General features: G+C 39.4%; 1 protein-coding gene across 1 annotated transcript in view; it reads left to right on the top strand.

Moving 5' to 3' along the window:
• Nucleotides 1-429: 429 nt before the first annotated feature.
• Nucleotides 430-27,257, top strand: part of LOC141293482 (inactive N-acetylated-alpha-linked acidic dipeptidase-like protein 2) — a 247,038-nt gene continuing 220,210 nt past the window's right edge. Inside the window, exons 1-4 of the mRNA XM_073825517.1 lie at nucleotides 430-515; nucleotides 969-1,230; nucleotides 12,664-12,783; nucleotides 27,216-27,243. Coding sequence (XP_073681618.1) covers nucleotides 430-515; nucleotides 969-1,230; nucleotides 12,664-12,783; nucleotides 27,216-27,243 — 496 coding nt within the window. The remainder of the gene's footprint in view (nucleotides 516-968; nucleotides 1,231-12,663; nucleotides 12,784-27,215; nucleotides 27,244-27,257) is intronic.

Here is a 27,257-nt window from a genome sequence, read left to right as displayed (position 1 = left end):
ATAAAACATCTCGCAGCAGAAAGCAGACCAGACATTGTTGATTTAGTCTTTACTTTTCATATGAGGCGGTACAAATATAGCAGGATGTTTTTGCTTTTCTAGTTGTGCTGTGAAAACTGTTTTGAATGATTTTTGTTTCACCTAAAAAGTACTATAATGAGAGAACTGTTTGTTAGTGGAGAAGAGGAACAATCTGTCCCAGTTTGGGTGAAGGATATCGAAGGTGTCATGTGGCAGTGATCAACTTGTGCAAATTTATCATAGTGGATAAAGAGAAAAAAAGTGCAGTTAAATGATTTATAGTCTCTGGAGGCTCTGGGCTTGCTTTTACACTTCAATTAATTTTGTTTTGAAGATAGAATAGAGAGAATAGAGAGAATGGGCAGGCCTGCTGTGTTTCTCCTATAAAATCACAGAGTGAGCTTTGGCATGCTGATGGGCCTGAGAGCTCTTAAAGTTTCCAAGTTACAAGATAACAATGTGTTTCTCTTTGTGCCTTCCACGTGCTGTGACGGGTAAGAAATAAGCGAAGCCGAGCTGCCAGAGCACCTTAGCGGCGCTTCATCTCTCTCTCTCATGTTTAACCGTCTGTTGCTAATTTACTTTCTTTCCCGGCAATCCTTTTTTAATAGTGCATCCGTTTGTTCAGGAGACAGTTGATTCCCTGCACTGCCATATTCATCAGTTACATTAACTGAAGCTTGTCCGGAATATGAATTATGGAGGCCGTCTCTCCGTTTCTGTCCCTCGTTCCTAGCCGCAGCTTCACGTCAATAGACCATGTAAATACCTTTGAGGAAAACAAATGCTAACCTAAAGTCAACAATGTGCTAATTACGCTAATGATAATGAGTCTTGCACATATTCATCAATGCTTTGTTAAGTGTTGTCTTGTTGTTGGGTCGTGAAGGCAGCCTTTGCAAAATCCTTGACGCATTTATTGATGTTTCCTTTCTGTTTCGACACAGGGACTTTGACAGCTTGTCTGATCTCACAGAAGAGGCCAAGGTCAGGTACATCGCTCAGCGCTGGGAAGAGCTCGGCCTAAAAGACGTCCAGGTGACCAATCACACGGCTCTTCTGAGCTATCCTGGACCCGCCCTCAGCACGATCATCGATAAGAGCGGAAACCAGTGTTACCTGCCCAATGGAGTGAGGTGTGACCAGCCATTCACATCCACGACTGAACCCTTTGCCTTTGCTGCCTATTCGGCTGTGGGAAATCTAGTGGTGAGTTACATTATATTGTTATACTTAAGTGATCAACACACCTATGATACTAGACATATCAGATATGGGTTTAGAACTCTAGACTAACAATAAAAACCATACATTTAGTCCTGAATCACTTTGCATTCACACTGTAATTGTTAATACCAAACTTAAGACAGGGTTCATACAGTACAAGGAGCTTTAAGTACTTGAAATACTTGAATCTGACTTTTTGAAATTTAAGGCCTGGAACTGTCTTGAAAATAGCAAAAATCCTGAAGACATATTTAAAAAGTGCTTGAATTATGAAAATGAAAATGCTGAAAATGCGAAAAGAGTAACAGATGAACCAAATCATTTGAGTCGTTTATGCTGGAACCACTCCGATTAATTCAAACTTGTCACTTTGATCAACTTGTGACCAGATCAAATTAAAAGAGTCATTCATTTCCAAATTTGCTTGTATCAATTTTAAAAAGCACGTAGTGATCAGTGTTGGGGGTAACGCATTACAAGTAACGCAAGTTACGTAATATATTAACTTTTCCAAGTAACTAGTAAAAAAACTGATACAGTATTCCTCAAAATGAATAAAAACTGTGAAATTCAATGCAAACCTGCAATAATTACATATGTTAAATAATACAAATATCCTTTATGTATTTAATCCCATTTTATTAACTGATGCCGCCCTTCGATGATCTAATTCATCCATATTAATAAGCAAAAATTATTCAAGATAATCTAATATTTGTTTTCCTTTTTTTTTAAATATTTTCTTCTGCGTTCTACTGTACAGACGTGAATTTACTTTTCTCTAAGCCTGAGGCTTTTGATGTAAAAAGGCTTTTACATTTGCCAAAAATAGAACTTTTTATATTAAAAATATACAAGGAAGCCCTGCCCTGATTTAAAAAAGTAATGCAAAAGTAACACATTACTTTCCATAAAAAGTAACAAACGCAATTAGTTACTTTTTTAGGGACTAACGTAATATTGTAATGCATTACTTTTAAAAGTTACTTTCCTCAACACTGGTAGTTGTAGGATTTCAGCACGAATCAGACAATTTAAGAGAGTCTATTAGAAGTTAGAACACTTCTACAGACGTACATTCCACAAGAGGCCCGTCATAAATCTGACGTTTCATAGCCTGGCGCCAGAACGCCAGCCTGAAGCAGACCTGACTAACCAAGAACTTGCAAAATTAACACAAAGACACTTCTTCATAATCAAATCCTTCGAATAAGGAGATTGTCAAATTTGGAGCAAGTAACCAAGATTAATGGTCAAAGAGATGCACATTTTGAACATCACATGATTAAAGTCATTAGCGATATGGTTGGTTTTCCCCCACACACAGGACACAACGGAAATTCCTTCCCTAAACTTTTGACCTCCCAGCTTAGAGAACAGACCCTCACAGAAGGGCACAGAAAACTGTCTATTGATGTACATATGCGCCTAAAATGTGCTAAAGAACTAAGGAGCAACTCCTCATTTCTATGTGTAACTTCCTATCATATATGTAACCCACACATTTGTCTATTATGTTTTAATCACTTATTGTGTATGTCCCTTTTGATAACTATTGAATAGTTTAATGGTTTATATTGATGTTTGATATGTCTGAGTTGGAAATCGCATTCTCAAAATGTTCCTGTAATTCAATTCTTTGCGAAATGTATTATTGTCTTGTTATAGAAATCATGTCCAAATTTATCTCTGCAAAGAGCGGGAATTTGGGATCACGGGACTAATAAGATAACATGGTGATTTATGGTTTGGAAGGTGGAACCAGCAGCCCACCGGAGTTCAGCCAGTGTTCTAATTGGTCAAGACATCATTTTGGGAGGTGTCCAAAAGCTGAGTTTAAATACCAAGGACACCCTAAAATCTCTCTCTTATCTCTTGCAACTTTTCTTACTCCTTACAACGCTCTTCACGTGCTTCGCGCCGCCGCGTCTCGACGCCGCCTGGCCTGCATGCCAGCCTCCTCATCTAAAGGAAACATGAGGAGATCATTCCACTTCTGTTTTTTTCTTTAATCCTTTTTTATTTCTTTCCGTTGAGAGTTTCGTGTCTAGTTAAGTTTGTGCAAGCCGCGACCGACTTAAACGTCTTCACGGACCTGAACTTTAACAGCGCACGCACATCTCTCATATCCAGCCATCACATTGACCGACCACCAACCAATCAGCAACCTCGGGAAAACCCTTTCTGGAACGAGCGACGAAAGGAATTCCCTTCACAGACAAAGGCAACGCAAGTAACTTCCAGGTTCTAACTGAACTGGTGCATTTGATAAAGTTTAATAACCTCTTTGAGAGACTCAATACGAGGGTTAATTAAGTGATTGATGGTTGTTCAGGTCTAAGCAAATGCATATTGCTATAACTTGGGACTTCATATTTTCATTCCTTTAAACTCATTCTTTCCTCACTTTCTCTTTCTGCAACCTGTGTGAATGCGTGTGTTTATGTTAGTTTAGTTTGTATGTGTTAGGTTTATCCATTAAAATCATATTTTTATTAGAAAAGATAAGTATCTTGTGTTTTGTGCTTACAAATTAATGTCTTAAACTGCTGATTTTGCTACTGTGCTTATATATAGTGTTTTCACTATATTCTGGATAGTAATATCCATTGCAGAGTTTCTGTTAGACGGCTTGTGAATGAATCGCGCGTCGACTCTGAACAGCCGTAAAACAGCGATTCTGTTCAAATTCCCTATTGAATCATATTCGATTCCCTTTGAGCTAAATTATAAATTATTATGTAATTAATCCCTTTTACAATCTTACATAGTGATGTGTGAAATGGAGCTTTTCGAAACTCTGAATCAGTTAAACCAATGCGTCGCAAAATGATTCACTATTTCAAAGCCCTTCAATCGGATCGCGTATCACGAATCTTTTGATTCAGATCAGGACTTCAAATAATATATCGCAAATCATTTGATTTAGATTAGAACTTTGCGTATCGTGAAACATTTGATTCAGGTAGGGACTTCGGAGCGCATACTGCGAATCATTTGGTTTAGATCAGAACTGGTTTGTGAATCTTTTAGTGAATTGAATGAATTGGATGGATTGCGAGGAATCATTTTATTAATCCCCTTTGGAAGGTCATTTGATTTCGATTGGAACTTTGGAGTGGGTTTGCAAATTTTTTTTGCGGGTTCGTGAATCGTTTCAGATCAGGATTTCGGAGTGATTTTGTGATTTTTTATTTTTTTTTCTAATTTAGTTTTTATTAGACAGTAGCAAACATTAAATCATTAATACAGTACAGTAATAAAAAAAAAAAAAAAACACAAATCCCTCAAGAAAAATAACAGTGGTTTCACTATAGTAGAAGTATAGTATACTTTACATGTGTTTCCCTTTATTTTTGCCATTTTTATTAGTATAATCTTATTTATCTATTTCTCTGTTTTTAGAATTTGAAATGAAAGACATTGCTCGATAAGTGAGACATCTGATCTGAAGTCCTTGAAAATCTAAAAATAGTGCTTGAAAAGTCTTTGAAAGTCCTGTAATTTCACTTTACGGTATCTGTAGGAACCCTGTTAAGATACAAATCAAAAAGCATATGGGTGTAATCACAACCTGACTGGACAGCTTTTGTGATTAGTTTGCAAACTTGCCACTATGCAAACTTGCCACTATCCAAAATAATGCTGTATGCTGGGTTGAATGCACTTGTTGTTTGTGTATATATGGTGGTATTTTTACCAGCTTCTAACTCACTCAGAGCTTATAAAATATGTAAAGGAGTCAAAACAGCAACGGGAATTCCTCAGGTGTGCACACAAACAAAGATCTGCTGCGAGGAGACAGTGAGTTCAACGCTTGTAGCAAACTACTGGGCAACATTTCTCTTATGACAGGAAGAACATTTTGTCCTTTGTTTTTGGTTTGTTTAGATGTCTTTGGTCCAAAACATGAAAAGGGGGGTCTGAAACTGCTTGTTTTGTTAAAACTAAAAAGTACAATTTTTAAAGTTTGGGTCAGTAAGATGTATTTTGTTTGAATGCCACTCAGCCGGTCAAATTGGAGGACTTCAACAGTTTTATCGTTTATAATAGAGTATCAAGAATCATTGAACACAAAGTTACTTGGTGACCTTTTGTATTATTGACTGTACTGCACGATAAATTGCTGGCTGCAGCTGAATTAGTGTTAGATATTTCATGCAAACACACTCTCACTTTCACAGCCCTGAACGCTTCATCCCGTCGGAAGGTTAAAACAAATCCATTATGCAAGACTGAACCCATTTCACACACGTGTGTGATATATTCATCAGCTATTTTTAGAGGTTATGCTTTCTGTCTCCAAAGGGAACAGCAAATGTCGAAGGAAGATGCATTGCCATTATCCGTTTCAAGACAGACACACTGTATCTAACAGGGATAAGCTTCGGTAAAAAGTTCTCAGAGTCAGTCACAGTCACTCTTTCATGTCGCCCTCTACAGGGGTGGTCAAAGTCATCCATCATAATGTTGCACATACTCAAGGCTCTGATGTAAATTAAACTGCATTTGCAATGTCTAAAAAGCAGCAGGGAAAAACAAATATGACCGACTTGATGGATGAAATGCTCGGGGATCTCGTGCTGAGGCGTTAGAGATTCATCCAACTATCCTGAGCTACTCATGGGTCACTGGGCATTTAACATTATGTACTTTTACCAACTCCCAGCTCCACAGCTGGGTTAAAAAATTCACCATCTTTTCCACTGAAAACGTAGAGATGTACAGCATTGCCACAGTCACTATCCACGGACATTTAGCTGTGGATATGCAGTGTTAACTAATTCTGCCAACTGTAAAGTAATAATAATGAAGTACTAAAAATAAAGTCAAAACCTTTTTTTAGGAATGTGTCTTGATTGATTTCATTTTAATTGCATTTTTCCCAATGAGCCAGTAAATTAAGTATAATCAAAGAAGCAACAAATTAAAGGTCATTCATTCATTTCATTCATTGGTTTACAGGGCTCTATGCTTACTTTTAGGAGCACTTGTGCTCTTAACTTAAAAAAATTAGGAACACAGTCAGAATTTTAGGAGCACCTTCTAATCAGTAATCAAGAAATCTGATCAAAAACTAGCCTTCCCATTACGTGGTGATATTTGACTCCTTAAAGTAAATTAAAGGGGAATTTAGTTTTTTCTAAGTAATGGCATTTTTCTAACTTAAAAGTATGTCATCTTTTATGTCAAATTTAAAAAAAATATATATACAGTCAAGCCAGGAATTATTCTTACCCCTGGCAAATTCTGACTTAAAGTTACTTTTATTCAACTAGCAAGTTTTTTTTGACCGGAAATGACATAGGCTTCTCCCAAAATATAATAAGACGATGTATAAGAGGCATCATTGTGTAAAAAAAAATATATATATATATATATATATATATATATTTTTTTTTTTTTTTTTTTTTTCTCAGCTTTTATTTATATTTGAACAAAAAGTGGCATGTCCAAAATTATTCATACCCTTTGCAAACAGTCTATGGAAAAATCCAAAGTTCTATACCATTCCAAATAGTCCAAGCTGTTCTAAAGCATCCTAATTACCCTGATTCATTGGGAACAGCTGTTTTAATCAACTCAACAGTTGAAAAACAGAAGCTCTCTGCTGCTGGTGGACAGTCATGGCTAAGACAAAGGAGCTCACTGAGGACCTGTGGCTGCACATTGTGTTTGCTCACAAGTCAGGAAAGGGCTATAAGACCATGTCTAAATGTTTTGAAGTTCCAGTGACTACAGTGCAAAGTATTATTAAAAAATACAAGACGTTTCGCACTGTGAAAAATCTCAGAGGATGTGGTCGGAAGCCAAAAGCGACACCTGTGCTGGCCAGGAGGATAGTGAGAGAGGTAAAAAAAGAATCCAAGGCTATTCTGATGAATCTGGGCTCTGCTGGTAGCAACATCTCAAGGCAGACAGTCCAACGAACACTGCACACCGCTGGGTTCTAAGGACGCAGGTCTGCAAATGCTCATCTGGACAAAGAAGACTTCTGGTCTTCTGTTTTATGGTCAGATGAAACAAAAATTGAATTGTTTGGCCACAATGATGTAGCCTTCATTTGGCATAACAAAGGAGAAACCTTCAACCCTAAGAACATCATCCCCACTGTCAAACATGGTGGTGGGAACCTAATGTTTTGGGGGTGTTTTTCAGCCGGTGGACCAGGGAACCTAATCACAGTAAACGGCACCATGAAAAAGGAGCAATAAATCAAAATTCTCAACAACAACATCAGGCAGTCTGCAGAGAAACTTGGCCTTTGGCACCAAGTGGACATTTCAGCACGAGAACAACCCAAAACACACAGCAAAAGTGGTTAAGAAATGGTTAGCAGACAAAAACGTTTTGCAGTGGCCCAGCCAGAGTCCTGACTTAAATCCAATTGAGAATCTGTGGAGGGGGCTAAAGATCAGGGTGATGGCAAGGAGACCCTCCAACCTGAAAGAGTTGGAGCTCATCACTAAAGATGAATGGGCAAAAATACCAGTGGAGACATGCAAAAAGCAAAAAGCTGGTCAGCAATTATATTGTGTTTGATTGCTGTAATAGCCAATAAAGGCTTTTCTATTGATTGTTGAGAAGGGTGTGAATAATTTTGGACAAGCCACTTTTTGTTCAAATGTACATCGTCTTATTATCTTCTGGGAGACGTCTGTGTCATTTCTAATTAAAACAAATAAAAAATAAAAACTTGCTGGTTGAATAAAAGTAACTTTAAGTCAGAATTTGCCAGGGGTATGAATAATTTCGGGCTTGACTGTATATATTTGACAAGCTTGTCAACATTTCTTAGCAAAACAACAGAATAAGAACAAGTAGAATAAGAATAAGTTACCAATCAAATAAAATCAGTATTAAGAAAATTAATTTGAACTACAGAGGTGGCACAGAAGAACACAAAAATGGCTTTTCATGTTTAATGAGACTCAGAGGTGGCATGAGTGCAATCAAATTCATAAATTCATGGGATTAATGTTTTAAATATAAAATTTAAAATAGAAATATTAAATGATTTAAATAACTAAAAAGATACTTTAAAAATGAAACTAAAACTGCCAGTAGGTGGTATCAAGTCACTGATTGAATTACTGAATCATATCATTCATTTGATTCGTTTGAACGGCTGATTCATTCAGGAATAAAGCAAGTGACTGTCTTTATTAATGAAAATTTGAATCATTGACTCACTAGATTAGTTTAAAAATGCACATTCATTCATAAACAAAACTCTGCTGTGTTTGAATGGAGATGCGCAGCGGCTCATTTGTGACTTTGTTTTAAACTATTTTTGACGACGCAATAGAGCAAAATCAGGCAATATTGTTATAGTCAGACAATGTAAGTCACTTAATATTACCTTCTTGTTTATTTAACTTTTGTATTAAATCAATATCTCATTTACAAACTCCCTTAAAAATCATTAAAAGCTGTCACTCATCTTAGTTCATCGCAATCTCACAAGTTCCATTATAATCAACAAAGCTTTCTACAATGCACAATGAATCTCTCTCTACACTATATGAAAGGATTTGTCAGATATGTCTGTGAAACATTACTCAGTTGCAAAAAGCACTGGTGCTCCTAAATATTTTTTTTTCATAGTGCGACAGAAATGGTTGCACTGTAGAGCCCTGGTTTATTTTATTTTATTTCATTTTATTTTACTTGGAATAACATGCACTGATGAATCATGCACAATGATACCAGGAATATATCTGTAATTTGTGTGTAATAGATGCGCAACTTCTATTTTTCTTACATTAGCACAGATATTGACGTCTTCATTAGGTTAACCATGTGGAAACAGATCATTTTCAATCAAATGATGCTGAAAATGATTGTTGTACCAACAAAGAATGTCCTTTTTTTATACCAAATCTCAATCAACAAAGAAATCCCATTGTGTGTTTTCATTTCTTCAAGGAATCTATAAATGTCACTTTGTCCCCAGCATTTTGCTCAATTTAAACAGCCAAAATCATCTGAAGTCTAAACAAGAAACAAACAGAGAAACTTGCAGGTAATTTGATAGCTTGTGGTAATTTGAGTGGAGGCTTTACCTCTGGTCAGTAATAAGTTTGAGGGGGCTCCCGAGGGTAATTAGTTTTGATGAGTTAAATCCTCCATGCTCCCTGGCTATTTCTCTCCACACCATATTAGTGATGATCAGGTGCAGGCGCTGGGCAATTACTGCCTTTAATTTCACCAAGAAGAAAGTGAGGTCAGGTAGTGAGAATGAAAGTTCCTCTTCTTTTCTTTTAGGCCCTGTCCACATGAACACGGGTATTTTCAAAAAGCGCAACTTTTTCTATGAGGTTTGGCCGTTTGTCCACAAGCAAACATAGTATCAGGTCACTGAAACTGAACCTTTTTGAAAACTCATGCCAGGGAGAAGATTTTCAGAAACTCTGGTTGCAATGTTGTCATGTAGCCGGTGAAACCAGAGATTTTGGCTTGTGATGATGGAGTGCCTGTTTTTTCAGGCTTCTGATTGGCCAACATGACTTAACGGTTAAGGTTTTATCACCACCTGTTGGTTTGGCATGCTCTTGACAGCACTTTTCATGTGGACAAGATTTTTTTTGGAGGAAAATAAAATAAAATAATTATCATAAAAGTTAGAAATATTATAAAAGTTAATGAAAAAACCTGTGTATGTGTGGACTAGGCCTTAGTTCAGGTGTGTTTCTGGCCTACTCAAAGACACAGGTCTTTTACTTTTTTTTATCGAGCCGAAAACCCCTTTTTATACATTTTGTATAAACTAAGAGTTGCATTTTAACCTCTGACTTATATTAATGTCTCTCTTTTTTATGTTTACAATGCAAAGCCATTAAAATGGTAGCCTTGCCTACAACAATATTCAATGTCCCAACAACCATAGTTTCTGTAAATTGAATGCAGGATTCCTGAATATTTTTAACAAATTAGTTTACAGGACTTTTCTAGTTGTTCATGATTTACTGAATAAAACGTAAGTTTAACGATTTTTATGTCTTTATAAAATATTTAACTCACAATTTCAACCCAATTAATTATTTTATAAATGTGTGTGTAATTTCTACTAATGCACAACTTTATTTTTTTTTTCTTATCCAAAACAAATTATTTGTGCATTAGCACAGATATTGACATCTTCATTGAGTCAATCATGTGGAAACACAATTTTCAATCAAATGATGCTGAAAGTGATCACTTGTACCAGTAAAGAATGCCCTTTTTTTACCAAAGCTCAATCAACAAAGAAATCCCATTGTGTATTTTAATTTCATTTAGGAATCTGTCACTTTGTCCCCAGCATTTTATTTATAAAATATGTTACTTACAATTTCAACCCAATTATATTTTATTTTATTTTATAGCAATATGTTATTGTATTTTACTATACTTTATTTTACTTTATTATTTTATTTTATTTTAATATTTATTTTATTTAATAAATGTGTGTGTAATTTTTACTAATGCTCAATATCTATTTTTGCTTACCCAAAACAAATGATTTGTGCATTAGTTGTATCATAAACTGTTGTATCATAAACTGTATTATTTTACATGACTTTTCCAAGTCTAGAAATCACACTTTTAAAGTGAGGATTTTCATATGTTTTAAGAAAAAAGAGAGTTGAGGTGTGAATTAAAATAAGACATATCTGTATTTTTAGTTGTTTTATTGCTTTAGTTTCTTAATTTGAATGCATATGTCTTATTTTTAATCATATTAAGTCATCTTAAGGCCTCCTGGACCTCAGCAGCTGGATGAGAACCACTGCATTAAAATAATAAGTACTGATGAGTCATGTACTTGTTCATTAATATTTAATTTTACTTTAAACATTTTTTTTTTTTAAGAAAGGGACATACTTTGGCTTCTTAACTAGCATTGGATAAATTGGTTCTTTTTTTTTTTTTTGCATGAAAAACCATTGGGATCAAACAGTGATTGGTGGACACCCCGCAGCGCCGTCGCAAACCCGTCTTTCATTAAGCCTTTTTTTGACAAATACAGAATTGCATAGACCTCTCACATTGGTTGTTTTAGAACATACGAGCCACACAGAGGATTTGATGTTGTAGCTGATGTACGTTGGAGTGTAGAAGAAAAAAAAATCCCTGTTCTATATGCGCTTCATGAAACACCTTGTTCTCAGTGTTTCCTTTGATACGTGAGCTATACTGTTGGGAGTGGTCATTTGTATTCATTTAACATTGATTGAGTTATATAAAAAGTAAAGCAGCGAAATGATGAAACGGTTCTGCAACACCTCGACAAAGCCGATGTGTTAACAAAGTTCGAATTGTAATCTTACATGGATATTTACAAAAAGTTCAATCAGATGGACACAAGAAGGGCATTTGAAATTCCTTTGAAATTTCAAGAGGTTCTCTCACTGTAATAATGCTTCACGGCCTCTTGCAAAATGAAAAACGAATTGAGCATTGAAGAAGTGCCGAATCTTTATTCACAGAGGACATGTCGTCGCTCTCGCCGTCTGGCCTCTAATGGCGCAGAGTGATTGGGGTGGTATTTAACATTCTCCTCAAAATAATGTTTAATTACGGGGTGGGTATTTCTTTCCGCTCCTCAATCACGTAGATGTGAAAACAATTGTTATTTTCCTCTAGCTGCTTCGAGTCGCCGGGGGTGAGATGACTCGTGAAAGGAGCCGTCGCTCGTCTAGAAAAGCGATTTGTTCTCCGCAATGCGTGCCCTCGTTAATTTCATTACCTTAATGACAGCCTCTCAGTGCAAATCTCATCCATTCCCAATTTTCTGCCTCTTCTTTGGGGTTAGACGGAACACTTTTCTAATGCAAATGCAGACATTAGTGATAAATCCCATCTTTCAATGGTCTCGTGGCTTTCGTGATACCGACTAGATGTAGTCTCCTGGCCGGAATCGTGTTTCATTTCCCCCTAGGCCCGAGAAAAATGAATCAAACTCAGGTAATGCATTTCCATTTTGTGTCTCCGGGCCTTAAATAGCATTTAGTTTGACCCCACCTCATCAACTCTCGTCAGTCAGAGCTACTCGCTTTTCTTAAACTCACACACCGGGTTCTGGTTTAAATGACAAAAAGGACGCCGTGGCCTGTAGCTGCCATGAATCTGCCTCGAATTCTTTCGGAGCTGTGACATCTATGCTGCGTCTGTGCTTGATTTATAGTGCGGTGGCTAATATATGTACTTGTCCCCCATTATACACAGCCTGAGATGTTCACTTTGTTTTCACTCATGCTTTGCTATCTGTAATGAATGTGACAGCTGGCTTTATGGGATGAGTTACGTGAGTCACAACATTACAAATCAGAGCCTTGTTATTCCTCACACACATACAGCCAGAGAGGTCAGACTGAACCATTTTAAAACGGTATATGTTTGAAAATGTTTTTTTTTTTTTTTTCTCTCCAGGCAGAGGTGGTGGACGTTCAATATGGGAACCCAGAAGATTTGAAACGAGTCAAAGCAAGTGCAAATGTGACCAATACGATAGCACTGCTGAAACTTGGACAATCACCTTTACTTTATAAGGTATATTGTTAAATTCATATACTGTATATGTTTGATGTAAATCTATCTACAGTTGGAAGTCTAAAGTTTACATACACCTTGCAGAATCTGCAAAATGTCAATTATTTAAAATAAGAGGGATCATACAAAATCCCTGTTATTTTTTTATTTTGTAATGACCTGAATAAGACACTGTTTGTCCTGAACAGTTAAACTGCCCGCTGTTCTTTAGAAAAGTCTTTTAGGTTTCACATATTCTTTGGTTTTTCCTTCTGAAGCATCATTGAGCATTTGAACCTTCTGTAATAGTTGCATATGAGTCCCTCAGTTGTCCTCAGTGTCCATCTATCATCTATCTGTTAAAGGAATCACTGAAATGTTAAGGACATATAAATTAACATTTTTTTTTAACATTAATTCTGGTTCATTGTAAGTGGATCTGTTTAATCCCTTCAAAGAGATGCTAGTCACTCATTAATGACTAAATTAGATTGACTTAGTCTCATTAGACCAACAAATAACCATGATTATTAAAGTTGCATTTAATCATGGCAGAGATTTGAGCAAGTTATTTCTTGTAATTAAATCACTGGCAGCTGTTTGGGAAATCATTATATGTGATTAATGCATAAACAATTATGGTACAGCTCAAGTCATATATTTTACCATTACTTAACGATGTAAACCATCTCTGAAAACCTTGACCAAGATAATTACTTTAGACTCAGGTGTTTGATGGTGTCATTACAGTAATAGGGATCATTGTAATTGATATTTATTAGTGGGTAAAGCACAGGTGTTGTCCTATAATTTGCTGAGTTGAGGAAAGACACCTGTGTCAGTATTTTGTCCTGTCCTGTTCTGTTTTCCTAGTGTTTTTCCCCCTCTGTTTCCAGTTCTTTTGGTTTGTCCCATTTGCTCCCCCTTTTGGTTTAGTGTTTTTGGTTCTATCCATGCCCATATTTGTATTTCCCCCTCGTTATCCTGTTATCTCGTTTGTAGCCACGCCTTGTGTTCTGTCTATTTAAGTCTGTGTCTGATCACTCCCAGCTGTCCGTCGTTGATGTTACATGTTCCCGTTTAATGCTCCAGGTTTTTGTTTGTTTGTTATTATAATAAGTGTTTTATTTAATAAACTTATATATTTTCATTTACTCCGGTTCTCCTCATCCATCTCCACTCCTCAACCCTGCCTGACTGTGACAGAATGACGGACCCAAGAAAATGAATCGGGCTGAGGCAGACCTGTGGAGACTGCGGCAGGGCGGTCGGAGTTTGGAGCGGTATGTGGCGGATTTTGTCGAGCTCTCCTATCAGGTGGGCTGGCCCGATGCCTTTCTCAGTGCCGTGTTTCTGATGGGACTGAATGATGAGACGATTCGTTGTGATTCTCCTGCCTGTAATTTCTCCTTGATCGAACTGATCAATCTCATTCTTTATTTAAATGGCTCTGATTTTGAACTCGAAGAAGTAAAGAGTGTCAGTAGGTCTCATCGTTCAGTCCCCTCTGAAATGCGTCACGTTGGGTCAGCCTGTCCTAAGCCTAAAATCCCCACATACCGTCCCAACGGATCGGACCGCCAGCCCAGTCTCCTATCCCCAGTCATCCTCCAAAGCTCCGCCGATGTCCTCAGCCCGATGTGGCCGGCCCCCTCTCCGCGCTCTAGTCTGCCGGCTTTCTCTCCGTGCTCAAGCCCGCCAGCCGCCACGCCAGAGTCGGTTCACAAGATGGCCGCCATGTTACTATCTGCCCTCAAGATGGCTGCCATGCCTGAGTCTGCAAGCAAGATGGCTGCCACGCCAGAGTCTGCACGCAAGATGGCCTCCGTTCCTGAGTTCCCGCCCAAGATGGCCGCCAGGCCTGAATCCCTGGCCAAGATGGCCGCCGTTCCTGCGTTCTCGGCCAAGATGGCCGCCAAGCCTGAGTCCCCGGCCAAGAGGGCCGACGTTCCTGAGTTCCCGGCCAAGATGGCCGCCGTTCCTGAGTTCCCGGCCAAGATGGCCGCCAAGCCTGAATCCCTGGCCAAGATGGCCGCCGTTCCTGAGTTCCCAGCCAAGATGGCCGCCAAGCCTGAATCCCTGGCAAAGATGGCCATTGTTCCTGAGTCCCTGACCAAGATGGCCGCCAAGCCTGAGTCCACGGCCAAGATGGCCGCCAAGCCTGAATCTGCACCCAAGATGGCTACCGTCAAGTCAGAGTCTCCGCTGGTTCCGCCCAGCCTCCCTGAGTCTCCGCTGGTTCCGCCCAGCCTCCCAGAGTCTCTGCTGGTTCCGCCCAGTCCACAAGTGACTGCGCCGCCGGAGCGTCCTCCAGTGACCGCTCGCCCCGAGCACCGTCCAGAGCCCGCTCCTCTAGAGCGCCCTCCAGAGCTGGAGCTCTCTCCTGCGCGCCCTCCAGAGCCGGAGCTCTCTCCTGCGCGCCCTCCAGAGCCGGAGCTCTCTCCTGCGCGCCCTCCAGAGCCGGAGCTCTCTCCTGCGCGCCCTCCAGAGCCGGAGCTCTCTCCTGCGTGCCCTTCCGTGCTCTCCTGGGTGGACTATACCCTAGGTTCCCCCAAGAAAATTGCTTCCTGAGCCCCCAGGTCCGCCATGGCCACCTGGACTGTTTACCCGGCCATGGCCCCCTGAGCTCCCAGACCCACCATGGCCTCCTGGACTGGTTACCCGGCCATGGCCTCCTGAGCTCCCAGACCCACCATGGCCTCCTGGACTGGTTACCCGGCCATGGCCTCCGGAGCTCCCTGATCCACCCTGGAGACCACCCCTGTATCCTGTGTTTCCTGTATCCCTGTCTAGTGGTCTCCAGGGCGCCCACCCTCCCTCCCCTATGGATGTTAGACGGCGCGAGACGCGCCTTTTGGGGAGGGGGGTGTAATGTCAGTATTTTGTCCTGTCCTGTTCTGTTTTCCTAGTGTTTTCCCCCCTCTGTTTCCAGTTATTTTGGTTTGTCCCATTTGCTCCCCCTTTTGGTTTAGTGTTTTTGGTTCTATCCATGCCCATATTTGTATTTCCCCCTCGTTATCCTGTTATCTTGTTTGTAGCCACGCCTTGTGTTCTGTGTATTTAAGTCTGTGTCTGATCACTCCCAGCTGTCCGTTGTTGATGTTACATGTTCCTGTTTAATGCTCCAGGTTTTTGTTTGTTTGTTATTATAATCAGTGTTTTATTTTATAAACTTATATATTTTCATTTACTCCGGTTCTCCTCATCCATCTCCACTCCTCAACCCTGCCTGACTGTGACAACCTGTTGGTTTTGTAGTCTTTGTCGTTTTCAAACTTGATACATGATTACTGTGCACTCGAGCAGGGGTTCTCAAAGTAGATATTATAAAGGTGTGTTGTCATCTCATTCATTTTCACACCATGTTGATTATACATGCAAAAAAACAATGTGGTTAGTGTGCAGTTTAATTTCTTCATTGCCTTCATGTGTGTATTTGGTAATGAGTGCACACACAGATTTGAATGCAACTTTGAGTGAATGCAGATTTGAACGCAAATCAATTGAATGACTTGGAAGGCATTGCAGAGATGATTTCAATTATGGTAGTTTATGTGCTTTTTGGAGCTTCAGCAGTTACAATCACCATTGCTCATCCTTCTGTTTCATGCTTGATAAAGTCATATGGATTTGGACTGCCAGGAGGGTGAGTAAATGACAAGAATTTCAATATGTGCAACACTTATTTTTATATTGATACTGCAAAGCAGTTTAAATTTTTTTAGTGACACATGTAGTTTTTATAGTTTCTTTTCTTTTTTTCTCAACCAGAAAACACACTTTTTAAAGGAGTAATTCATTAAAAAACTGAAAAGTTGATGACATTTACTCATCCCCAGGCCATCCAAGATGTTGATAAGATTGTTTGTTCATCAGAAAAGATTTGGAGAAGTCTAGCATTTAATTATTTGCTCACCAGTGGTTCCTTTGCAGTGAATGGGTGCCGTTAGAAAGTCAGTCCAAACTGCTGATAAAAACATCTACAAGTAATCCAAACAACTACAGTCCATCAGTTTAGCTCTTGTGAAATGAGACAGTTGTATGTTTGTAAGAAACAAATTAATAAATTCATTAAGATGCTTTTAACTTCAAATAATTGCTTCCAGCTAAAATATGTTTCTTCTGTTCACAATATTACTTTCGCTAGTAAAAACATTGTCTCATCTGAATTAGGAGAGAAATACACTACCAGTCAAACGTGTTTGAACAGTAAGATTTTTAAAGCTCTTCTGCTCAACAAGTCTGCATTTATTTGATCCAAAGTATAGCAAAAACTGTATTTTTTTATTCACTATTTAAAATAGCTGTTTTGTATTTGAATATATTTTAAAATGTAATTTATTCCTGTGATAAAAGTGAGATTTCAGTTTGAAGTCCTTGAAATTAAAAAAAAAAAAAAAAAGTAGTGCTTGAAAAGTACTTGAAAGTCGTGGAATTTCATTATATAGTATCTGCACGAAACCTGTTATTCTTGTTATTATCAATATTTGAAACAGTTGAGGACATTCTTTGATGAATAGAAAGTTCCAAAGATCAGTATTTATCTGAAATGATAAGCTTTTGTAACATTATACACTATACACTATACCATTCAAAAGCTTGGAGTCTGTTTCTTTTTATTTATTTATTTATTTATTTATTTTAATAATAATAATAAATAAGTAATATAATGTTTTTTTGGGCAGCAAATCTGAATATTAGAATGATTTCTGAAGGATCACGTGACTAGAGTAATGATGCTAGAAATTCAGCTTTGAAATCGCAGGAATAAATTACATTTTAAAACATTTTCAAATAAAAAACAGTTATTTTAAATAGTAAAAAAAAAACTGTTTTTGCTGTACTTTGTATCAAATAAATGCAGGCTTGGTGAGCAAAAGAGACTTCTTTAAAAAAACATAAAAATTCTTACTGTTAAAAAACTTTTGACTGGTAGCGTCTGCACAAAATGCACACTGTTTGGGCTCTCATTCTGACGGCACCCATTCACCACAAATGATCCATTGGTGAGCAAGCATCACAGTATCAGAGAGACAGTAACATCTTTAACATGCATATATTCTTTTTAACCTCAAACAAATGAATGTCTTTTAAAAGATACTAAATGGATCATTACATAATGCTGGATGCATTATAATGTAGAAGCATGCTTTCATATTTCATAAGAGTTGAGCTATTCAGTAGCTTTGTGATTAATTTACATGCCTCATGCACAGTGTAAGATCTGGGGCACTGTCTTCACATTTCTGTTGTAGTCAATGTCACTCACAAATGTTCCATCTTCAAGGACACATGAATAAAAGCATTTAGAAGCTGAAATCAGATAAAAACCTTTTGACATCACATCTATAATTTCCTGTTGACTTCTGTGAGTGTAGCAATGCAATACAGCAAGTGTCCGTGACTTTTGTGCATTTATTTAAATGGGTCATCAGCAAAGTTCTTGCTACTGTATCTCCTACAGACCATGTAATTAAACCACAGAATTCATGAATTCATGAAAGAGTTCATGAAAAATAAACAGATATGATGTAATTCAAGTCCATAACAGAGAGAACTTTTCATTTTGTTAGAACCTTTTAACTAATTTGTCTGTGGAACACAAAAGACAACTTATAAACTATAAAAGCTGCATGTGTTATTACAGTTTTCACATGAGGGTGAATATGAGAGTAAATAATGATTCATATATTGTCTAAGTGAACTGTTTCTTTAGAAACTTTTTCTTTTTTCTATTAATACTTATTGGATGTTGAAAGAAAGTGGCTCTGAGTTTGCAGATGTGCATTTCATCAGCATATGTTTCATTGTTATGACTGTATGATGCACAGTGTTGGGGTTAGTTACTCAAAAAAGTAATATATTACATATTACATATTACTCTCAAAAATAGTAATGCCTTACTTTACTTTATTACTCCCTGGAGAAAGTAACTAGTTATATTACTAGTTACATTACTAGTTACATTTTTTTTTTCTTACACAAAAAACTGTTATTCTTAACAAAAAAGCATGACCTACTGCGTGCATCCAGTGCATACGCGATCTCATAAAGCTCTTATAACACAATGGATATTATGCACAATTAATCTTTCATAAAGGTCTACTTGTGTTGTGTTGTGATTCGTAAGCACGCAATATTCAGCACTGTTCAAAACTTTTGAGCAGTGAGTGAATTCTATCTTAAACACTATTGATTGGCGATGCGTTCCAAAAATCAGCAGATGGCTACATTGCTCATGCTGCAAACAAGTTTTAAATTGAAACTGCCTATTCTTGCTCTTACTAATCATATATTTTGTTCTTGCTGCTTTTGTGCAATAGATGAATAACATTTTATTTTTTTTATTTTTAGATATTTTATGTTTAGATATTTCTATATTGCGGGAGTCCCGCGAATCATTTTATTTTCCCGCATCCCGCATCCCACACACACACACACACACACACACACAAGTCTCTACCCGCCCGCATCAGCACACGCACTTCCATCAAGTTTTGTCCCGCGCCGCACTCTGTTGCGTTGGGTCCCGCGGGATTGCAGGTCTCTCTTTGCAAGTGCCACTCTGCTGCTGGCTGCCGGTTGTCGACCAATCGGTGATGGTAATTTAATGATACCTCGTGCCAAACCCAGACCAATCACTGTTCCATTCGCGCCCCCCTCCCCTTCCCTTCTGTTCTCTGTGTTGTCGTGTGCCTTGTGTGTGATGAAGGTGCTACTGGCAAATGTAACGCAAGTAACTAGCTTGGGAAAACTGTAATAATATTACAATTTTCAGACGAGTAATGCCTTACACTACTAGTTACTGATAAAAGTAATATTATTACAGTAACGCGTTACTTTGTAACGCGTTACACCCAACACTGATGATGCAGATAATAGTGACCTTTGGGACCGCTAGACTCTTGATTTGAATTCTAGCCCTGTGCCAGGGACTCTTAGCTGTCATTTGTTTGGGAAGAGATATTGATTTTCTTTAAAGCGAGTGCTTACTCTCAGTCTACGAGGATCAAGCGTTTTGACTGCTCCTCCTCAGACAATTAGCCCAGAGAATGATGGCACTTTTGATCCGAGACCTTAATCTACCATTTCTGTCACTCCTGTGCTTGCACGGCTCATTCTCACACAGTCCAAATGTGGGTAATAAAGCAAATTTGACTCACAGCATTCAGCTGAGTTTTGGTAGAAACGCTTTTATACGATTTTTAAAAAGGTTTATGGGCTTTTTGTGTCTCCCCTCACAGTAAAACAAGAATTATGGCTCATGGTGTTATGCTTGGTAGCATGCAACATTCATAACAAATGGCTAATATAACTACTTCAGGTAATTCCAAAACCTTTTTAATATTCAATTCAAGCCTTATCCTTAGAATACAGAATATATCAAAATCATGGATAGCATCTAAACAGGCTCGTCTGCTTAGATTAAATAGAATTAACGCTGAACAAGGGTACAGCGTTTTTCCATGTCCCTGTCTTGTTTCTGTTTGAGTCGTTCTATTTGCTTTTCTGTTTTCCTTACATTCCCCAGCAGATTTCCCCAGGGTCTGCGACGGTTCCTGTCCTGCCCTGAAGGTGCTGAAATGGAAATATTTTAGGAGTGTACACATTTACTGTATTTTTGTAAATGTCTCCCCTGAGTAAATCAACAGATATGAACAGAATGTCTTTTTCTGAAATAACGCTAATGTCACCCTCAAAATTAGCTCTTGAAGGAAGGCTAGAACGTACATGTAGATATATGTAGGACAAACACTTCTCTGGCACAAAAATGTGGGTTTTTGAGTGAATGAAAAATCTCAAATAGGCCAAAGGCTTTAAACTATAAAGTAGAAAAATTTATATAACTGAGATCTACACTCTTAAAAATAAAGGTCCAGTTTTGGTTCCCCAAAGAACTTTGCAGTGAACAGTTCCTAAAAGAACCATTTTGAAGATTTTAAAGGAACACTCCACTTTTTTTGGAAATAGGCTCATTCTCCAACTCCCCCCGAGTTAATAAGTTGAGTTTTACCGTTTTGAAATCCATTCAGCCGTTCTCTTGTTCTGGCGATATCACTTTTAGCATAGCTTAGCATAGATCATTGAATCCTATGAGACCAATATAGCATCGCATTCAAAAATGACCAACAAGTTTTGATATATGTCCTATTTAAAACTTGACTCTTCTGTAGTTATATCGTGTACTATGACCAGCGGAAAATGTAAAACATGTTTCAAAACATGTTTCCCGTCATACTCAGACCCAAATAAATTAAACTTGCTCATCACTAAAGTGAACCTTGGACCAGTTCTGTAAAGGTGAGCTCAGGCTTTTGATTCTTTCTGCTGATGAAAGACTTGGTCACTGCAGAGTGCGTTTTCAGCCTGATTTTAATTAAACATGCCGAGACAGATCCTTACCCTGTTCAGCGCTGAACTGGCAAGCAATTCCAGCTGCAGTGCTGAACCAATTCTCCATTGAGAGTCTCTGCATTATCCTGTCTTCTTGTGCATTTGTCTTACATGGACGACTGAATCAGTATCATTGTAAACCTGCAATATTTGAGAAATCACAGATTTGGAATGACCAACCTCTCTTGAAATGGCTGAAAGTGTCATCCCTTTGGCCTTCATCTGGACAACCTACTGTCGCAGAGTTTCAGTCACCTTAGAGCGGCCCACCATCTTGCAATCTCAGTAAAAATTGAAGGAATGCTGCCAGTTAAATAGGGTTTGCCATATAATTAAGGAAATTAGCATCAGTTGCCAGATTAACACCCATAACTTAGAGGAATCTGTAAGTGTTCTCTAATTTTGATCAGAGTTTTTTTTCAAAGATCTTATTTAAGTTTTTTACATGGTTTAGGAAATTATGGAGTTCTCTAATTTTGAGTTTCACTATATTTTATTATTATTTTTTTTGTCATGATCGGGGCTGTGGGTCTTCCCTCAGCCTCTCGAGGTCGCTGTTCCCCTTGCACTGCACTCCCCTGATCATTCACGTCTGTCTTGTCATTAGCACTGATTTCACTCAAAGCTGTTCACTATCTGGACTATAAGAACTCTCACTTCTCACTCCTGCTTCATGTCTGCATTGTCTTTATGTTCTGCCGTGTACTCTGTATTCTGGATCTTGGCTCTTGACCGTGTTTCTTGTTTTGTTCAGTTTATGTTTGAGTTTATGTTTAGTCTGCCGTGTTGGCTTTTTGGTTTTGTTTTGTTTGTTATTATTTTCATTAAACTACTTTCCCGCATTTGGACCCAGACCCCCTTGTTATTACGTGACAGAATGCAGACATCACAGATGGGTCCAGCGGGGAGTAATTTTTTTTTCTCCGAGGAGGCGGAGGCGGCGTCGGCCGCTCGATTCGAGGAGGTGATTCACGGCTACCTGGCCGAGATGGAGGCCTGTAGGGCCGAAAGTGCGCGACTGCGTTCCCGCTTTGCGGTGGGGGCGGAGTGGCTCTTCCGTGGGAAGGCGGAAGTGTCCGTTGTCTCCGTTCCTGACACGCAGGTGACCGCGTCCTCTGTTCCTGACGCGGCGGGGAACGCCATCTCCATTCCTGACGAGGCGGTGTCCGCTGTCTCCGTGCCTGAGTTGGCCGTGACCGTGCTCTCTGTTCCGGACGCGGCGGTGTTGTCCGCTATCTCCGTGCCTGATGCGGCGGTGTCCGCTATCTCCGTGCCTGACGCGCCGGAGACCAAGACCTCTGTTCCTGACGCGGAGGCAACCACTGTTTCTGTTCCTGACGCGGCCCTCACCGCGCTCTCTGTTCCTGACGCGGAAGCAACCGCCGTCTCTGTTCCTGACGCGGAGACGACCACGCTTTATGTTCCTGACGCGGAGGCGGCTGCGCTCTCTGTTCCCAGTGCACCAAAGGATTGATTTTAAGATTCTTACACTAGTTTATAAGGCATTACACAGCTTGACACCTTCTTATATATCTGACTGTTTATCGAGATACATTCCTAACCGAATGCTACGTTCCTCTAGTGCTGGACTTTTAACATATTACACAGTAAATCTCAAGCGATCTGGCGGTACTTCTTTTAGTTACTATGCTCCAAAAATTTGGAACTGTCTTCCAAATGAAGTTAGAGAGTCCACTAATATTCATGTCTTTAAAAAGCGTGTTAAGACATATCTCTTTAAAGTTGCATATGAGCATAATTAGCTTGTGAAATATGTGTAATTCTTGCACTTGATTGGTTATACTCTTTTCTTACTTTTGTGTAGTCATGTAATTGTTTATTTTTTATATATTTTTAATTGCTTATATTTGTTAAGTTATTTAATGCTTTAATTATCTTACATTGATGTTTTTATGTTTGTTTCATGTCTGTGAAGCACTTTGAGATGCATTTATGTATGAAAGGTGCTATACAAATAAAAAATATTATTATTATTATTATTCCTGACGTGGAGGGGGCTGCGCTCTCTGTTCCTGACGCGGAGGCGGCTGCGCTCTCTGTTCCTGACGCGGAGGCGGCCGCTATCTCTGTTCCTGACGCGGAGGCGGCTGCGCTCTCTGTTCCTGACGCGGAGGCGGCTGCGCGCTCTGTTCCTGACGCGGAGGTGGCTGCGCTCTCTGTTCCGGATGCGGAGACGACTGCGCCTTCTGTTCCTGACGCGGAGGCGACTACGCTCGCTGTTCCTGATGCGGAGGCGACTGCGCTCTCTGATCCTGACGCGGAGGCGACTGCGCTCTCTGTTCCTGACGCGGAAGCAACCGCCGTCTCTGTTCCTGACGTGGAGACGACCGCGCTCTCTGTTCCTGACGCGGCGGTGACCGCGCACGTTCCACTGGCGGTGAGGCCAGCTCGCGTTCCTATGGCGGCGGCGTCCGCTGACGCTCCTCTAGCGGCGGGGCCGGCTCGCGTTCCTCGGGTGGCGAGGCGGGTCCATGGGACTCCGCTGCACGGGCCTGGCCCACCATCTCTCCCCCTGAGTTGCCTTCCTCCGTTCCTCCTCCCTCCAGACTTTGGGAATGTCTGGAAGCCGTTCCGTAGGGAGGGGGTACTGTCATGATCGGGGCTGTGGGTCTTCCCTCAGCCTCTCGAGGTCGCTGTTCCCCTTGCACTGCACTCCCCTGATCGTTCACATCTGTCTTGTCATTAGCACTGATTTCACTCACAGCTGTTCACTATCTGGACTATAAGAACTCTCACTTCTCACTCCTGCTTCATGTCTGCATTGTCTTTATGTTCTGTCGTGTACTCTGTATTCTGGATCTTGGCTCTTGACCGTGTTTCTTGTTTTGTTCAGTTTATGTTTGAGTTTATGTTTAGTCTGCCGTGTTGGCTTTTTGGTTTTGTTTTGTTTGTTATTATTTTCATTAAAAAACTACTTTCCCGCATTTGGACCCAGACCCCCTTGTTATTACGTGACATTTTTTTTTTTTTTAAAAAAGGACTACTGTCATGCTTTAAAAAATGTAATAGCTGTTCAACTTTTAGTTCTTTTCTTCATTAGAAGAAATACTGTTTGTTATTCTATGTGATTTTCAGTATCTTTCAGAATTAGTTTGAGTTGAAGTAATTAGTGATTAATTGTCCTAACAAATTTGCGAAGAGCAATAATGGAACGAATGAACACGAGCAGATTTAATTTCAGTGCATTTAATAATGGCAATCCTACAAAAAGTAATTAAAAAATTAGTAGCAGGAAGATTATTGGCTAAGCGATGCATTTCCTCTCCATCCTCTATGAGCTGCTGTGTGTATTGGAGACTGTAAGTAAATGTCAAGTGCTGTGTGTTTAGTTGTGCTCCTTTGTATTCCCGTGAAGGACAAGTTGTTGGCTCTTGTTGGCATTTAGCAAGAGGCATGATCTATTGCGCCAACGTCAGCTGACGCTCCCAAGCAACCGAAATACCTACAAGGTGTTGATTGCTATCTGTGAACAACTGGCGTATTGAAAAGAAAAAGATTTCCAAGCCTATTACAAGCCTGTTTATCTTTATCGTGCATGGGGAGCGGCTTCTGGCTGGCTTCTCATATGGATGTCAGGTGCTAGGGAGTTTCATTTGCACAACACCCAGTGGTGCATCTGCCTTCGCACCAAATGTGCCCGTCTGTTTGACACACAGTCTAACCGCTGACACGGCTGGCACCATCAGCATAAATGATGTGCGGCTGTGCATATGGTATACGCTGCCATTAGCGGTCGCAGTGAGATTGTTGACTAGATGTTCAAGGCAAACAGGGACCTTTGAACAGTGACTCAGATGATATAAATGCCTACTGCCATGTAAGGCGGCAAACATCATCATTCTTTACCCCTGGAGAAGTAAGTATGAAGTTCAAATTCAGCCAAGTTGGGAATTATTTGCTCTACTTTAAGATCATTGATTTTTATGTGGGTGTTTCTTCAGCTATGGGCACTTTTGGCCTTGTGAACTTATAGAAAATAAACTCTTTAGACACTTTTCACTCTGACTAGTATATTTCATTTGTCTACTAACAGTGGATATACAAGCATCAAATAAAAAGAAACACCAAGTATACTGAAGTATAGAGTGATATACTGTGGTTTTTGTAACTATATAAAATATATATTCATTTTCCTCCATCCCTGACAAGTTGAGTTGCTGTGATAGATACTGTGGTTTGGCTAATTTGGCAGAGCTGTTGGAAGCTCTCGTGAGAAGAGCTGCCCAGCGCTCCCAGCTGTTACACCAAACACTCTCAAATACTCACACAGACTGAGATGGCATAAGGAGAATCATTAATTATTACTGCTATTGTGATATTATCCGCCTACACCAAGGACCAGAGAACAAGTAACCTCCAGAGAATCACTCACTCTCACAAACTATTTGGATTGTACATTATTTTTGAGAGAAGCACAATGCCAAATGTTATTCATATCCTGAGGGGTCCACAGGTCTGCAACCACTAGTGAAAATTTTATAAGCTTTTATCTACAGTGCCTTGCGAAAGTATTCATACCTCTTCATATTTTTTTTTCATATTTTATGATGCTGCCTTATGCTAAACTGCTTTAAATTACTTTTTTCCACATCAATCTACACTCCATATACCATAATGGCAAAGCAAAAATGGGTTTTTAACATCTTTGCAAATGTATTATAAAATAAAAAACTGAAATGATTCAATTGCATAAGTATTCACACCCTTATCTGAGACAATTAAGATTTAGCTCATTAGCATTCATATTGATTGTAGATGTTACTACACTTTGAGTGAAGTTAATCAGTGGCAAATTCAATTGAATGGGTACACATGTCTTAATTAAAGGTCTAACAGTTGAAAATGCATATCAGAGCAAAAACCAAGCCCTGAGGTAAAAAAAAAAAATAAAATCTGCATGTAGAGCTCAGAGACAGGATTGTATCAAGCCACACATCTGGGGAAGAGTTCAGAAAAAGATCTGCTGCATTGAAGGTTCACAGAAGCATGTAGTCTACGTTACCCTTAATGGAAGAAGTTTGAAACAACCACAACTCTTCCTAGAGCTGGCCTCCTGGCCAAACTGAGCAATTGATGGAGAAGGGCTTTGGTTAGACTGGTGACCAAGAACCTGATGGTCACTCTAGTTGAGCCTCATAACCATATGCAGAGATAGGAGAAACCTACAGAAGGACAAACATCACTGCAACACTCCACTGATCTGGGCTTTATGGCAGTGTGGCAAGACTCAATCCCTCTCCTCAGTGAAGACACATAAACACACTTGGAATTTGCAAAAAAAGCACCTAAAGGGCCCTCAGACTGCAAGAAACAATATTCTGTGGTCTGATGAACCTCAATTCCAAGCATTGTGTTTGAAGGAAACCAAGCACTGCTCATTAACTGCAAACTGCATCCCAAAAGTAAAGTGTGCTGGTAGCAGCCTAATGCTGTGGGGCTGTTTTTCAGTGCCAGGGACTAAGGGAATCATCAGAGTAGAAGAAAAGCTCACTGCAAAATATTGAGATAGTCTTAATGAAAACCTAGTCCAGAGCTTTCAGAACCTCAGACTGGGCAGAAGGTTCACCTTCCGTCAGGACAATAACCCTAAGCACGCAGCAGGAGTGGCTTATATACAACTCTGTGAATGTCATTGAGTGGCCCAGCCAGAACCTGGGCTTGAACCCAATCAAACAATTCTGGCAGAGCTTGAGAGGTGAAGAGATGAGGAGAGAAATAGCAGATACTTGCTAAATATTGATGCGCAAATCTTGTTGCATCATACCCAAAAAGACTTGAGGCTGTAAAGGTGCTTTAACTAAATAATGCGTAAGGGAATGAATACTTATGGAATGTACATATTTCAGTTTTTTTTTTTTTTTTTTTTTATGGTGCATTAGTGACATTTAATGTAAATTGATGTGGGAAAAAAGTAAGGGGTATAAATACTTTAGCAAGGAACTGTATCTATCTTGTCATTTTGATCAAAAAAATGCAGCCTTGGAGAGCACTTCTTTCAAAAAAAAAAAAAAAAAACAATCTCTGTCATCTCTCCACAGCTCTCTCTCCTGGCAGAGGCAGGGTTTGGTGGCTCTCTTCTC

This window comes from Garra rufa, chromosome 20 (assembly GCF_049309525.1).
Source record: "Garra rufa chromosome 20, GarRuf1.0, whole genome shotgun sequence".
Taxonomy (NCBI): domain Eukaryota; kingdom Metazoa; phylum Chordata; class Actinopteri; order Cypriniformes; family Cyprinidae; genus Garra; species Garra rufa.
This window is presented reverse-complemented; position numbering and strand designations above follow the sequence as displayed.